Source organism: Ptychodera flava, chromosome 9 (assembly GCF_041260155.1).
Source record: "Ptychodera flava strain L36383 chromosome 9, AS_Pfla_20210202, whole genome shotgun sequence".
Taxonomy (NCBI): Eukaryota; Metazoa; Hemichordata; class Enteropneusta; family Ptychoderidae; genus Ptychodera; species Ptychodera flava.
In genome coordinates, this window is record NC_091936.1 from 28,818,955 (window position 1) to 28,835,293 (window position 16,339).

Here is a 16,339-nt window from a genome sequence, read left to right on the forward strand (position 1 = left end):
TTTCAATATACTGCAATATACTTTGTAGAATTCAATCCTCTAAGTGAATTTGTTCTGACGTATTTATGCGTTTTGGAAAAGTCTTGTTACGGTGTAAGAGTGATTGGTTGCCCTCGCTCAGTAAACCTCACAAAAATTACTTGCTCGTTTCGTAGATTGATCCTGATATGCAAATGAGTCGCTTGGGATATCTGACGGGGAGGTGTTAGAAGCGCTCGTGCAAAGGTATTTTGTCGGTGAAATTAATGTATCACACGCAGAGGATTATTGTGGGTTGATGACGTCATTGTTCCGCTTCAATGCCGAAGCCAACACGAGAAACATTGCGAGGAGAGCGAATAGGTGGCAATTACCTGAAATACATCGGACCTCGCTGCACTCACTCACCTGTGTCATAATTTGCTGTGATCATGTCTGGCTTTCTTTTTTTCTTTGTCGATGTCGAAATTGAATCCTAAAACAGCCGGACAAGATCGCTTTTTCGGTCCGATGAAAAAGCCCGCGACATTTCCCTGCTATGTTGATATCAGCTGATAAAATAATCATTTTTAGCGGTCTGTTCATCGACTATCTCGCTGACACGATGTATCTTATCGTGTAATTTCTAAACTATTTTATCATTATCAGGCATTTCTGCCAGTTTCATTGAAATAGTGTTGTCCACATTTTGGCCAAATTATCAATGGAGCTGCCGTCTGCAATGTGACATTTCATATTAGAACATTTCTTTAAACATACCATAGCACCAATAAACATGTACTTTAATAACGTGTAGTGATTACCCGGAATATACTTGTTGTCATAGATAAAGCCTGTTTACTAGATAATTGTGCCACGCATGCCTGTGCGATGTCGACGCGGTAGTCTTGCTCTTCAGCTGTATTCACAATATAAAATAGTAAAACCTTTCGGTAACTCTCAGTGTAGGCTACAAAACCTCGTTTTCACTGTTCATACAGTGCGGCATTGATGTGGACACGGTGCTGTTATACACCCCCTGGCCGCGACGACCACATGATGCATATACTTTCACAAGTGAGTTTGATTCCATGCAGCGCCTATTCAAAATTTTAGAAGCTCGCTATTACATGCATTATTGCTTGCCTGGATACAATATCGCTTGTCGTCACGACCACGCATGTCACTGAAATGCTGCTTTTAAAAAGTCAATGAATGATAAGAAATAAGAGGCTTTGATTGTTGCTATTTGAAATAAAACACAAAATTCTATGAATATGACGACCAGGAGAATGTCGGACTATGCTTCTAGTAATGGCAAGCTGGTATATTTCTCAGATGTCCCTTCGGCACCGATAAGCAATGACTCACCACGCAACTCCTGTCAAAATTACTCGACGTGGCTATCCGAAGTTTCGGCATTCTTTCCCATTTTTTGTATTCGCATAATAAAAGCGGTCGTGCTTGTCGTCTGCGGGTTTCATGTCTGCGCTGAGCAAACACTCGTGCGCAACTCTCAAGGATGAAAGGATGGAAACATCCTTTATGCAGAGGCAACGAGTTCGATCTCCCTGCAAAGGCAATTAAGACGGCCATACAACTAAGTGTCTCAGACATTACTTTATCTCTACATAATCCGATGTGTCGTCGCGATTCACCGAGGTTTTACTCTAAAGCTCCATTAGCAGTTGACTCTTGATTTATTTCCCATCACTTTAATTCTATTTTTAAAAACACTCTCACAATCATGTGGACGTACCTAACACTCATCTCGTGAACACAGCTTGGACATGTGCAATCTCTACTCATAATTGTTGAAAACCGAATTTGAATACGGACTGGAATTAAGGAAGTATGCACCTTGAAAGTGAAAGATTTAAACTTTTGCTCAAACTTTCCTTAATGAAACTTTCAACCATTCTCTTACTAAATCAAGAATAAAAATTTGTGTGTGTGGGGGGGGGGTCTCCGTGCAAATGTTGGTACTAGAGCAACAAATAACCCAAGATTTACTGATATTTAAAATTCAAAATGGCTGCCATCCCTGTGTTAACTCCATGAAGAAAAAGTAAAATTTTCGATTTTCGAAAAATTAAGCCAGTGAAAAGTTTTCTTACACCAAGAGCTTTAAAATGAACCCCCACAAGTGGTAGATCAGAAAAGAATTGTAAAGTTACAGAGTCCAAATATCTGTCCCCGAGGCGCGTTCTACCTTAGTACGTCAATTTCAACAGTGTGATTTGTACAAAACGTATCGTATTTGAAAGGCTGATGCCATTCTTAGGAGAAGAAGAAAATATGCTTGTATTCTGGAAACAACTAATGGAATTGTCATAACGTTTTACAGCTATCATCACTGTGTCTTTGAACCAGTTTTAACGTGTTGAATATTAAGATAGGATTGAATTCGGTTGTTTTAATCACGGTCCCTCAGTGGCGGACAGACTGTATTGTAACCTTGCAAGTTATCTCTGCATCTGGAAAGGGGTATTCTGAGGAGGTTCTTGTCAGCTGTTTAAGTTTACCTCTGAAATCGCAAGCATCTTAAAGATGGCTGGCCCCAGCTGTTTTTATTCGAGAACGTCTTAGCATGATGAAACATGAATTTTTCTTCTCGGTTTGATTGGAGCACACAGACGATCACTTAGCAAAGAAGTAGAGGTCAAAAATGACTCGAACATTTATGCCACTTGAAGATCAGGACAACGTGCTGTCGATCACTCAAGTAGGAACAAGGATCGGATATCCTTTGCGGTATGAATGAAACACAAGTAGGAATAAGGATAGGATATCCTTGGAGATATAAATGAATCATTTTTTCCATTACCTTTTGACGCGATGCTGGAGTACTAAGACGTATTACTTTCAAAACACTTTTGACAAATTCGACCAATTTCACCATCTGGTTTACCCATTTGAAATCATCATGCTCTCGCGATCGCCTGTGCTCGGTCTTCAAAATGAATTCTGAATCGGACCAGGCCTACCGAGCTACCGCAACAATAAAGTTACGACCTTCAAGTTCAAAACTAATGGCAGACTAGCAGACAAGACACTCGTAAAAGGTTGACTATCATTCTGTAGGTAAATTTCATCACTTCAGACGACCAGCAGTCTGGTAGTGATTCGTGTCAGTCAGTACACCCTTTTTTTAAGTTCAAAGTTGTAAATTTCGTCCACTTTTGAAAGAAATCTAGGGCATCGTACTGGGACGTCGTACTCAGATGACACTGAACACGTGGTCGGGTAGAGATTAAAGCGCCTTCCCGCGATATTACATATTTCGAATATTTTACATCGTTCATTATTCGCACGCATAATATAGTACGTAAAAGGCCTTACAATGGACTCTTATCTAGTCACCAGTGACTTTAATTTTTCTCGGTCACTATACAATACGAGTTACAATTTTCCACCGCAGATTTGAAATTATAGCTTCCGGTTTTTTTTATTATGAATCAGAGATCAATATCCATGCCCTGGGGAATGAAAAGACAAACGCTAAACCTTTACTTGGTTGAATCATATGTCCACGAATGGGAATGTATTTACAGATAGCACACACATTGCACCGTTTTGGGCGTGAGGCGCATGGGTCGACGTTATTACTGAAATTGGCATCCCTTCAAACTCACTTGCACCACACCCGCTTTATGGGAAAATATTTCCAGCACGGGAGTTTGCGTTAAAAATGTGAATCATATGCCACACACACGCTTCAATCGGCCGGCGTTCTACAGACTGTAGTATTTAGAAATCGGTCTGTTTTCCTTCCAAAAAAAACCTGCGGTCTTTCACTTTCATCGCAAAGAAAACCGAATCATATTAGTTTCTGATATTAAGAAAGGAAACCACTCTGTAGACTTCTTTATCGCTGCTGCCATAAGGAAAATGTGGCATTTGTATAGAAGTAATGCGTATTTTGCGGGCGGAATATCCAAAAACTACTGAGCCTTGTAGCATGATCTTTTAAAGCCCATTGTTTTGCCCAGTAGCATCCGTTAAGCTCGTTAGAGCCGTGGCAATTGGTGAGCGAGATACTGCAGCGCGTCAAAGTGATCTCCCGCCGCCTGTTATTTACAACAATCCTTGAAGAAACGATTCTTTTCAAATGTCGTACAGTGGCTATGCCGACTTCACCCAGGTATTAAATCAAAAATTGCGCACGGAATGTGCTATTCTGAGTTGAGAAAAGCGTCGCCGTGCGTTCGCTGACAGGAATTTCCCTTTTCTGTAATGATTGCATGGAAACGTATGTGAATGGCTTTATCGTTCTCACAGACTGCAAATTTCGCCGGTGTATATCTTCTTGCACTATAGGAGAAAGATTTGTGTATGACGATCATATCATTCTCTGCGGCGAGGAACGTCACAATGAAGCTTTACAATTGACCGTACAAGTCATTGACATGCAAATTTCAATGTTTTGCAGTGTTTATGTCTTCTGGCCTAATAATGTCAACGCTCTGCTATTGGTCAGAGCCATCGAATATTAAATCGCGCGAGGAGAATGACTATTATTGCGACCCAGTAGATTTTCACGGCAAGATTTTCTCAGAGTACGATTCGAGGGCAAGGCTTATATGATTTTGAAATCATGAATTATCCCCACTTATCAAGTAATATACCATCTGCACCTGCTTATGGTGTATATGTGTCTCAACTTCTCAGATATTGTAGGGCTTGTGATTCCTACGCGGATTTTCAAATGAGACACAGCTTATCAGTATCAAAACTAGTGAGACAGGGATATACATCCAAAAGACTCGTGAGGACTTTCAAAAAGTTCTACGGTCGATATGACGACATTGTGGCCAAATATGACACCTCGGTCTCTCAAATGATTAGCGACAGCATTCCGGCTTTGACTTATAACAGTGATTCATATACTGTATCACTTCATGCAATATTTAGACAATTTTTGGACCAATCCTGACGGATGTAGCATGCTAGCAGGGTACGCTTACCCATTCCGGACACCTGGTACCACCACTAACTATCAGTGGTTCAGGATGGTCCTACTTAAATTTGTAAATCTCAAATGTCCCATGGACCTGGTAATGTATTACCTTGAATGAAAATGATTATTGGACCAGTTTAATGTCATATATGTATTAATGAAGTGTGGGCTCTGTTCATTACCGGGGAAACCTTTAAAAAGCCACGTACAGTTTTCATGAAACACTGGTTGTTATTACGCATGTCTCTAGAAGTACGACTAAAGAACATATTATGTGATAACTACCTTTTGGTAATATTGTATTCCCGCGACCTATTAAAATTGTGGTTTACTTTATTAGACCCGTATGGTACTTACTGCTGCGACAGGTTCATACCATATCTAGCGATAACGTATACAAGGCAGAATGCCTGATAAACATTCAGTATAGTTACGTTTATGGACGTATATGGAACACCGCATCAGAGGTATACGTAACGTATACCACTGTATATCATCAGCATGTTCATTTACGTAACGTATATCTATATGCAGAACGAGATTATACGTAACGCTGATCTTTGCGCACCAAGTTTACAGTGTACTTGTGCATTTTATACGTATTACGTGTATACGCACAGTAACGTATTTGAAAAATATAAAGAATATATGCGTGTGTATTGTCGTGTATCAAGGATTTTTCCCTTTGACGTACGTAATAGCCAAAGTAGGGAGTTCTCGCAAATAGGATGAACAACTTTCTCACCAACTGCTGCACGTATTTCCGAGTGTAAGCACCAAGGTTATGAACCAACCAGGATTACGAAACTGTCTGTCAGTCCAAGAAGAGAGACACGTTTTTGACCGAGTGTCAAACATTTGAACTTATAGGAAGAAATGTTAGGAGAAGTGTCCAATCTGAAATTTTCTGCGAAATACGCGGATTATTGTCGTTCGGAATAGAAATCACACACAATACATCTGTTTGAAAGTACATGATTACAAAAAACAAGAACACAATATAGGCAGATAAAAAACTAGCAAACGACTTTTGGGACCGTCATGTTTCGATTTTATTAAGCAGTTCGGCTGTACAACCTGTTGACTTGACCCTGCTGTCGTTGTAGGCTATGAGACCGCCGTGCACAAAACCAATTGCTCAGAACCGTGAAGATGATTATACTGCTACCTCGATCAATACATACGGGAATTTTCTTCGTGATAAAGTTTGCACGGACAGTTTCTAATGCCCATGGTTACCGGTTGGATGAAATCACTGGCTGGAATCCTGCATTACTAGTAACTTGAATAAAGTGTTAAGACGATTGAAGGGTTATTTACTAATTATAGAAACGCGACATAAATTTTGAAATAAATAGTATTTTGCCTCATGTTCTTACTGATAGAGCTTGTGCTCGAACCTCTTGACACGTGGCGTCCATGGTTTTAGTGCTCATGCAAAAAGTGCCGAAGTCGTCTTTTGGGGGAGCGTAATTTCCAAAAGTTTAGTCAAACTTTGCGGATAAAGATTTTTGATATGTCAATAATAACACTCTGACGTCACCAACAAGCACCCCCTCACCTTTTTCTTCGGATATTGCGTGCAATGGACTCCGCATATATCGGGTTAACCGATGTAAAATCGTCAGCTACACAGGCGACACCATTTTCATAGATAATTGTACTCTTTTTTTAATAGATTTTCGGTCATCGTTGGGCATCGTGTGCTTCTGCGTCAGCCATTGTGATAACGTGAAATATCATTGAACGTTTTCAGCCGATAAATCTGTGTCCTGTTTATTTTGATCGATGTTACAAAATTGGCCATACAAGTGTACATTTCCCTTTTTCTCTAAGTACCTAGTCTTTTGTCTTCTACAGGCGCTAGTAACTTAAATGAAAGCATGACTTTGCAGAGCCTCACTATACGGGAGACCATTTGCGTTCCTGGCATTTGATAATATGCCACCTGCGATCTTGCCCAAAAATCTAGGCAATAGTAAATAGCATCCCCATTAAGTACGAGAGAGCGCTTCTAACTCTTCTCTTCGGTCATATCTTCACAGGTTCGGCGTTGATCGCGATACCCATAGCGTACTACAGGGAAGTCGAATACCACGAATGGTACGGAATACGCCCGTTCTGCGTAGAAGCGTGGCCGTCCCAGAGCTGGGTTGTCGGCTGGTACGTTTACACCTTCGTCGCTTCCTACGCCGCGCCGGCTGTCATCATCACCGTTTGCTACACCATGATGCTGCGGCGCCTGTGGAACCAGGTGGTCCCCGGAGAGGCTTCTTCCCTGCACGCGCAGAGCATCAAGCAGAAGAAAAAGATCACCAGGATGGTGATGGTCATCGTTGTCATGTTCTTTGTCTGCTGGCTGCCCATCCACGTGATCGCCATCGGCTACAGCATCGACGAGGAGAGGTTCAACATCAACAAGGACTCCATCTTCATCTTCCACCTGTTCGCCAACTGCCTGTCGTACTCCAATTCGTGCATGAACCCGTTCATTTACGCCTTCATGGGAGAGAACTTCAGGAAGTGCTACAAGAAGGTGTTCCCGAGCTGCTTCAAGAAGCACACTTCGACGGTAGCAGCCATCGGTCCCGGGGACGATCTGGTGGCGGGGAATACCGACGAAACCCACTCAACCGGCGCCACGCTGATGAGACAGAAAGTCGAAGGTGGATCGACCCTACCGTCGCAAGCATAGAGGCAGAGAGGTTTTTTCAAAGAAAGCACTTCAAAGCAGTCGAGCCCCAGGGCGGCAAACGTACTATGGAACTGGATCATAAGATTATTTCGCGACTGTCACTTAATATTTGAATTCTATGCATGAAGTGGTGGCAACTTTACCCACTTCATTACTGGGTATCTGAGACTGATTTTTGCCGCGAGTTCGTCCGGAGGTTCTGCCGCCTCTCGTAAGCATGATTGTGGGAGCCAGCAACTTTCAAACGAGGACGGCCGAGAAAATAACTCATACACTGTCGGATAACAAGTACATTCCTTTTCAGTCAAAGTTGCCCTGCGGTTTGTAAATAGGGTGAAACATTTAAAAGAAGGCCAGTTCACAGCTCTCAATAGACGTGACAACGCACTTCGCGCGTCTCAGCGGTCGCCTTGTTCAAATACTGGAATTGTGAAGACTGCATTTGACGGCAACTGTAAAGGAAATGAGAGACACGCTTCTCGGGGGGTGACACGGTTATAACCGCCTTGAGGTCTGTCGATGTGAGTCCTATCCATGTGCCACCGCCACAACATAAGTACTGAAACACAAACAATGAACCAGTATGCTTCAAGCGGTGTCTCTTTGCTTCGTTGAGTATATACTTCCATCAGTTACATGGAAGGGATTTGTTAACATCGCCAAGAGGTTCAACGCGCAGTTTCATTTTATTATCGACTGTCACTCTGGTTTTATATTTAGGGAAGTGGAACCAGATGGCTTATAATTTTCGTGCGAGTTATCAACACTCATATATTGTGTACTTTTTTATCATTTTTTAAAACCAAGATACCCTTCAGGGAAATCGGGAAAAAAAATTACACTTATTGTAAGAAACATACTCTTCCCTGTCCACGTGACATGGACATCCTTTACCGTGCAAACAAACGTTTGAAGAATTTATAAAAGGATGTGAAAATGTCAGAGTTCATTCTGTCATGTCACCCAGATAAAGAAAATCTTTGATAAAAGAAGATAAGGGTACGGTACAGGCTAGGACCCTAGAAAAAAAAGATGGGCAACAACTTTCTGAGAGATAGCCAAGCAGAGCAAATACGGACGTCGTTAAAGCGACAGTATCGGAAGATGTTGAAAAATGCGAATGTCAAGATGGCATGAATGATGATGCCACAAACGATAGGAGACAAACGCCAGTTTTTTGCTAGACAGCAGGGCGACAGTATAACTACTTTGTCTTCTATGAAGGCTGAGAGCGTGGAGGGTTATCCATAAATCGATGAACCGAACGCCAAATGTCATACGGCAATATGTTTATTTTTATGTATATACATATATATGTACATACGTACTTTTGAGTTGAAAGAGCAATATTGGAGCGAGTGCTGCTGTATATACAGTATCGTGTGAACATTGAACCAATGTTCCACTACTTGATCAACTCAGTCGCTGTATTTTGTCATTGCTCATCGATTTGAAAGACTGTGTTATGGTATTTTACATTGCAAATTCTGTAACACAGGAGAGTCTTATTCTGTGGGAAATCTCATTATTCATGATTCCAATGGCATTGCGTTTCTTTACTATCGATATGACCTCCTCGTTTTTTCCTTAAGCAGTGCAACATTATTCATAGCCCGTGATATATGCCATTTATCACTGTTATCATTGTAAACCGTAAGGCATTTTCAGTATTCGAGGTATAATTCACAAAACAATTCGGCAGGCAGGAAACGTTCCTGTCAGCTACATGAGGATATTTCAGTGCAATTTTCTTTGGGAGAGAGGATAAAGTAACATGCAGGGATACAGAAAGCCAATTTTCCAAGCGAATACTTGTGAAGTCTCTCGATGTTATGCACATCACCAGAATTTCCCAATGGAACATATTTATCGTTTAGTTAACAAGACATTGGGAAATCTGTACGACCAAAACAAAAAGCTGAGCGTCACATGCCAAACCAAGTGGCGGCAGTGTATGAAAGGTTTGATCCCAATTTATAAGGACAGAGCAGGTCGGAAATAGTAATCAATATCTATAGAAAGTTTTTAATTTCCTTTAGTTTGATTCTCGATTGTCGCCAAAGCTGATTGTAACAAGGACCTATCAACGGGAGAATTCAGCTCGTCTCCTGGGTAACTCTTGAAACGCTGAGGGCGTACTATCCGAAAACAAAGATTTCAGAGGCTTTCAGTGTATTTCTCTCGCGACGTTTCAAACACATCAAGGATGGTACATTAGTAGTAGATACTTCTGAAATCCTTTTTCGAGGTCTACTTTTTCCGCACAATGTTGGTTGATTGCGAAAGATACTATGCCAAACTGCAGTTTTGGTACTACGGCTGCATCCTGGCAGACGTGCGAAAACTACCTTATGCGCATCTCGCAAGTACACGTATTAAGGGCGTATTTATATGCATGGCGTGAATTTTTCACGTACATAAAAGGGCGAGTGTTATAATACAACCATTTGCAGTAATAGAGCGCGAAGCCACTGCAGTGAACTGCAATAAAACTGCTTACACTAATTAGTTTCAGCTGTAGCCGTGGCCACTTTGGTGTTGAACAAGGCTACTTGATAAAGACCAAAAAGTCTGCTTGTACAAAGGCAAAACTAGCTCTGTCTGAGGCTGAGTTGTAAATGAGAGTTTACGATTGGCACCCTGTGTTCAAGATTAAGATACAATGTAACATTACCATGTACAAATCTTTTTTATTTCAACTTCCCTAGACAAACTGTCTGCATGGGACATACAATGTTGTCGACTATGCCAGCTGGCTACAGCTGAAACTAATTAGTGTGAGCATGCAGTTTTATTGCAGTTCACTGCAGTGGCTTCGCGCTCTATTACTGAAAAGGGTAGTAATAACACAAATATCTTCAATTTCAAAGTAATAATATATGATGTTAAATTTTTTTTTTCTTATTTATTTATTTTATTTTATTTATTTTATTTTTTTATTTTCTTTTATTTTCTTTCTTATCTAAATGGTTTGGACGTACCATCGTCCTACCGTCTAAGGTGGCGTTGAAGTTCGATAAGTAATATTACTTTAGACCAAATCAGAACGTGTATTTAACAGCGCAGATTCATCAGCATTGCTTACATACATACATACATACATACATACATACATACACACATACATACATACATACATACATACATACATACATACATATATATATATATATATATATATATATATATATATATATATATATATATATATATATATATATATATATATATATATATATATATATATATATATATATGCATGCTACAAATATGTATGCATGCTACATCCGGCTCAGACCTTCGTTACGTCGACCACAAATTTAGGAAGACTTTGGTTAGTACACACATGATAGGCGCCTGGAAGTTTTAAGTTCCAATCAACGTGGCAGTGTCAAGAGTAACATCAAATCAGATTCACAAGAAATACAGAATTGGTCTTGGTGATTGCGGTATGCTGTGGTTTGATATTTAGCCGTGTCAGCTTTAGGTGATTTTAATGATGACGATGATGATGATGATGATGATGGTGATGATGATGCTGTTGATGATGATTTCTTTGACTGATCCGTTTTTTCTATAACTTTACATTAACACTATGTAAAGTTTAGTTGCGCACAACTAGCAAAATTTTCAAATTTGATGAAGATGGCTCGGATAGGAAGAAAAAAAAAGATGATGATGATGATGATGATGATGATGAAGGTGGTGATGGCTTAGATGATGATGACCATCGCTGAGCGGATGAGCTCAACACTTCACATATTAAATTAAGAACTATTTTCATTTTTGTTTTGAATAAGGTGGTTATCTTGCCTTAGTTCAGTTGTGCTTTACATTCTAAAATTAGTGTTTCTCTGATAGTTTTCGAACACCTGTAGTAGAGTGACCCTGAATTTTGTATAAATCTTAAAAAATTCTTTTAAGACTGTAAAAAGTTCCTGTTCTGTCCTATGCTGTTCCCAGTTATATCTGACATCGTGTTCCAGGTGATTTTTTGACCATTTTGTTGTTGCAGAGCTGGGTAAATGATATTAATTCCTTAAAATTGTTAGAAAGCTTTGATATTGTTTCATGACCTGAAAAAAAATATTATGACCAGTCATTGTTTATAACAAAGCGAGATTCATTGTTTTGTAACCGAAATGGATTAATGTAAAATTTCACTCTTTGATTTTAGCTGTATAAAAATCAGGGTACTATGACGAATTATCGTAAGCCTAACAGTATTAGTTCTGTAAATTTTTTCACTCCTAGTTTGTATAAATATTTTCTGTAATACCGACCTACTTCCTGAAGGAGAGCAAACAATATGTCTGAACTTTTCTCACCGCTTGAACAAATGCTTATGCTTTATTCAGAATGCTGTTGTCAAAACGGATTTAGTAGCACACCTACCCACATGTTTTTTGTAAACACGCTGGAAATGGCATGGTATGCATACTTTCAAAAGATTGCACACACACCATTCCGTGTGAACAACTTGTCTGTCGGATCGTACATTTTATGCACAAGTTTGACGATTCACTACGGGTACTGGTGCTAATGGCCATTCTTGGACGCAAACTCTTCTTTTATGTGAAATCGTTCGAAAACACCCCGTCTAAGGAGAAATCAAGGTCATTCTCAGAATCCGTTTTGTCTTCTATCGAGAAAAGTTTCTTGTCGATTTTGTTCAACTGAATTAAACAGTTTTGTCTTTTGCGTCAAACATAACCGTTACCATGTTAATGTCAAAATATTTTTTTAAGAAACATGTTGTGAGAAATGTCTCATTGAAGGGCGATGATTAACGTAAATCTGTTCGGCAAGCTGATCTGTATAGTTGCTGTGACCTCTTACCTCCTTGTATAAACATCATCATTCAATATGAATATAGTTTGACCTGGAGGTACATCCCTGTCTGTCGCGTGACACTTTACCCCGCGCGGTTCATAAGTACTTGTTAACACTATTAATAGCCATGGTTCAAATTTCAGAGTTTTTATGTCATTTTAAAAATATATTCAAAAAAAAAGATGTTTATATTTTTCTGAAAATGATAACATTAAGTGTGTAAATGATTTGTTTTGTGCTTTTATCGTCAGATCATACACGGTGGGACGGAAGACTGCCTTTTTTTGCTAAGAGCCCTCTGTGCGTTATTTATAGTACGCGCCATCACAGAGTAATATCTTAGACAGAGTGGCAACAGCTATTGTTTAAGGCGTGAAGCGGTTACGTAAGCAATCCATGTTTGCCTCGCCTCACGAAGCTCTTGGCTCTCTTTTCCGAAGAGTGCCGACCATGCACCCTTCGGTAATTTTCGGATTTTCACCAATTGTTAAGCGAAAGTATGTTCGACAAAGCTTGTGTTGTTGTTGTCGTGTGGTGCTGATCGGAATTGATGTGCTGGCGAAAACGGGAGTGTTTTGAGCTTCAAGAAAGTGGGTTTTACCGTTTTAAAAATTCCTCTCATATTTTTATGAATATATAATGAGTGTGTTTGAACCAAATTTGAAAGTCTTTTATCGATACTGTCTGGTTTTACTCAATGGTTTACGGTCAGTCATACCGTCTTTTACACGTGCGCCAAGAAAGGACATGTTTATGAAACTGCTGGCGTGTTATGTTTTGATTGGCGTGAGGCAGTGTTTCTGGCCTGAGAGCTCACAAAGTAACTATGGTTGCTACGCGACTGGCAGTACGATGCCATCTCGTCGTATGTTTCGCATAATCTCGTGTAATTATCAACCACAAACCAAGCCTCCAAAAAGTTTAACACCTTTTAAGCTCATTTTAATATGAAAAGCCAATAGTCTACCGAGACGACCATGGAACAAAAGGCATGCAAGTGTTGCCACTCTGTCTATGATATTACTCTGTGGCGCCATTCAACAAACGATACACGTCTTATTTGTTTAATTTGGTTTCAATCGTGTCAACCTTTGTTAAAGTGACCCTTTTCGATGGAAGCGCCAATAAAAATATCAAAAAATTGCATTCGTTGTCCGATTTAGTTTTTGATGTTTGCGCGCGTTAAACTTTTTCAGTCGCATCAGTGACCGTCGCATTAGGCCAAAGTAATTAAATTCTTTGTTTGGCTTAACTCTAAATTGGAAAAGGTACGAGTCTAAGCGGCTGAAAAACACACACAAGAAAATTAACACAATGTAATTTGATTGTAGCAAATAATAAATTGTAACAAAATTTTAGTTCAAAAAAGGTAAGTGGTTATGTCCTAAAATTTCCTATTCAAATACAGTGTGTGTGTGTGTTTTTCATGAAAACTTTAAAAACCTAAGCGGGCGGGGACGCAAAACAAAGAATTTAATTACTTTGGCCTTACCGTAAATGAAGGATCAATCCACAGTCCCTGGGGATAACAATCTTCGCTGTTGCGGAGCGACCTCACTCGTCACAAAGCGGCTAATACCTTTCTAGAATAAACGAATGACATTTCGTGTTGCTGTCAATAAAATTAGGATTGATGAAAGTGTTACCGAAATTTGTCGATGATTACAATTGGTCAAGAAATAATGAATGTTTGACTATTAATCGTAAAATGTTTTAGTTAGTTCAATGGAGCATCATATCGGCGGGATTTAAAATGCCGCTTGGTTAAAATCATACTTTACACTAGCAATACAAAACTGGAACTCGATTTTGCTTCAGTTTTCTATATCGTTGCATGGTGTTTCCCCATCATAGAAGGACTATGGAAAATAATGTGTATCTTTATTCTGTATATTCAATTGAAATACCGGCGTCAAAGTGCACTTTGATCAAAAATGCCCAACTACACGTATGGCGGTCCATGGTCTAAAGTTAGGTTTTATGAGGCGAAGAAACGCAGTTATTATAGAGGGCTTGTTGTTTCTCTATTGTCAACCAACGGTTACGAACAGTGGATTACATGTACTTTTTATCACATACAGCCACTTTCGCGCGCAACTACAGTGGCCAGATTGTCGAGCGTGGAGACACAGATCACTCTACTCTCAGATGCTCAATCTCTGCCTTTCAATTTTTCCCACCAGAAAAGGTTAGTTACCTATAATTAACATAGTTACTTGTCCTAAAACATATGGACGGTACACGGTAACTCGAGAATCATTCTCGCTTCTACTGACCATGCGCCAATTCAATAGCCGTAACCTCATCGTAATTCGCCCACTGTTTCCAATCCAAACTTAGAAAAGCAACATAAACAGTGAAATTTTCATTTCTGAAGCTAGACAGAGCACGTGTCCGAATGCTTTCAGTGAAAAATGAAGCCTTTGTTGGTTAAAGGAAAATATGTCGACCCAAACCCGTAAAGTTTACTTGATATTTTCACTGTTCCTCCACAAAGGGACCGTGATATTTTCTACATCACGCCATTTCTCTCTGGCTGCCTTCGGTGATGCGATGCATCAAGACGGTAATAAAGCAAATAAAGGAGAGAAAAAAAACTGTAGGGACGACACATTTACCAATATCAGCGAAATGCAATGCAACTGTACAATTATTATTGTTACCAGAAAGCCTTTGCTTCATGCCGCCTAGAGACTTGCGACGTAGCCGCCTATTTCAAAAACCAATAAAAAGTCATGTACTGTTTGTATGAATTTCTTCTCGCGACTTCAAGTTTTACAAGATATTTCATACATTGTCCTCCTATTGACTTTGAATCCATTTCTGCATCAGTGCGCAGTCATTCACATTATCGCCATACATACCATTATAGAACAGGGGCTACACAGAGTGTGTGCCTACATAGACACAGTGAGATCTTCCTATCCACTGTCCATGGTTGCGAACCCACCCTGCGACAGTATTTCAACATAAGTTTGCAAAGGCCCCGATATGCGTGCTATGAAGTTGGACACTACCAAGATGCTGGTTGAATAAAATTTCTGTGACTGCTTTTAACGTCGGACACTGTGTTTGTTGAGCAAAGACAAATATTTTTGAGGTAGTAAGGGTCTCCTTCCTACCTCTATCTGCATATCTTTGTGCAGTTTATAGCTAGTCAAGAGGAATCCCTTTCATGGCGACTAGTAGGTTTCGAAACTGCTGTCGTATACATTTATTAACTATTGTGAAAAGCTTCCTCGTGGAACGGCCTTCCAGTTTACATTTTGGACAACATCATTGTCTCAGCCTCTCAGGCGGGTACTTGTCCTCACTAACTGCAAATATCGACATTTTACTCTGCAGTTGAGATATAGAGTGTAAATATCCCAATGCACGTGTTTCTCGTAGCCATGTCAACTCAAAATAAAGAGCCTGGAGAATATTAAAGGGCTAAAAGCGAAGTTATCTCAAGCACATTTTAGAACATAGATCTGGTGCAAAATTGACTGGTAGAGTCCATGGGGTTTAATGAGGCGATGATGTTTCCCTGGAAAATAATTAATTTCCTTTTCATGTTTGAAGCATGATTTGATCATTTATAGACTTTTTTTCTATGGTATATGGATAAATTTGGTGAAGGGACTGGAACCGACTACGTATAGTCATCGACACGTGAATTTCCGATCGGTGCGAAAGCATGTTTGTGTATGTGCAAGCATTCACGACTTCTTGAAGGACACGAAGAGGCCTCAGATGGCGGGAAATCATTTTTGCGCGTAGCTTACATTTCCAGGTTCAGACGCGTGATTCTTCAATGTGGCCAAAAATAAGAAAAATATACCAACGCGTAAGGTCATTTTGCTCTTTCAAATACAGGGCTACCGTCAACAAAATTTCACTGAGTATATTAC

The 16,339-nt window shown here is 39.8% G+C and overlaps 1 protein-coding gene across 2 annotated transcripts in view; it reads left to right on the forward strand.

The window, feature by feature from the left end:
* LOC139140589 (G-protein coupled receptor 54-like) overlaps positions 1 to 10,771 on the forward strand; it is a 178,703-nt gene extending 167,932 nt beyond the window's left edge. For both annotated transcript variants that reach the window (XM_070709932.1, XM_070709933.1), the window contains exon 5: positions 6,964 to 10,771. In XM_070709932.1, the coding sequence (XP_070566033.1) occupies positions 6,964 to 7,613 (650 nt within the window). In that variant the 3' untranslated portion in view covers positions 7,614 to 10,771. The remainder of the gene's footprint in view (positions 1 to 6,963) is intronic.
* The last annotated feature ends 5,568 nt before the right edge of the window (positions 10,772 to 16,339 follow it).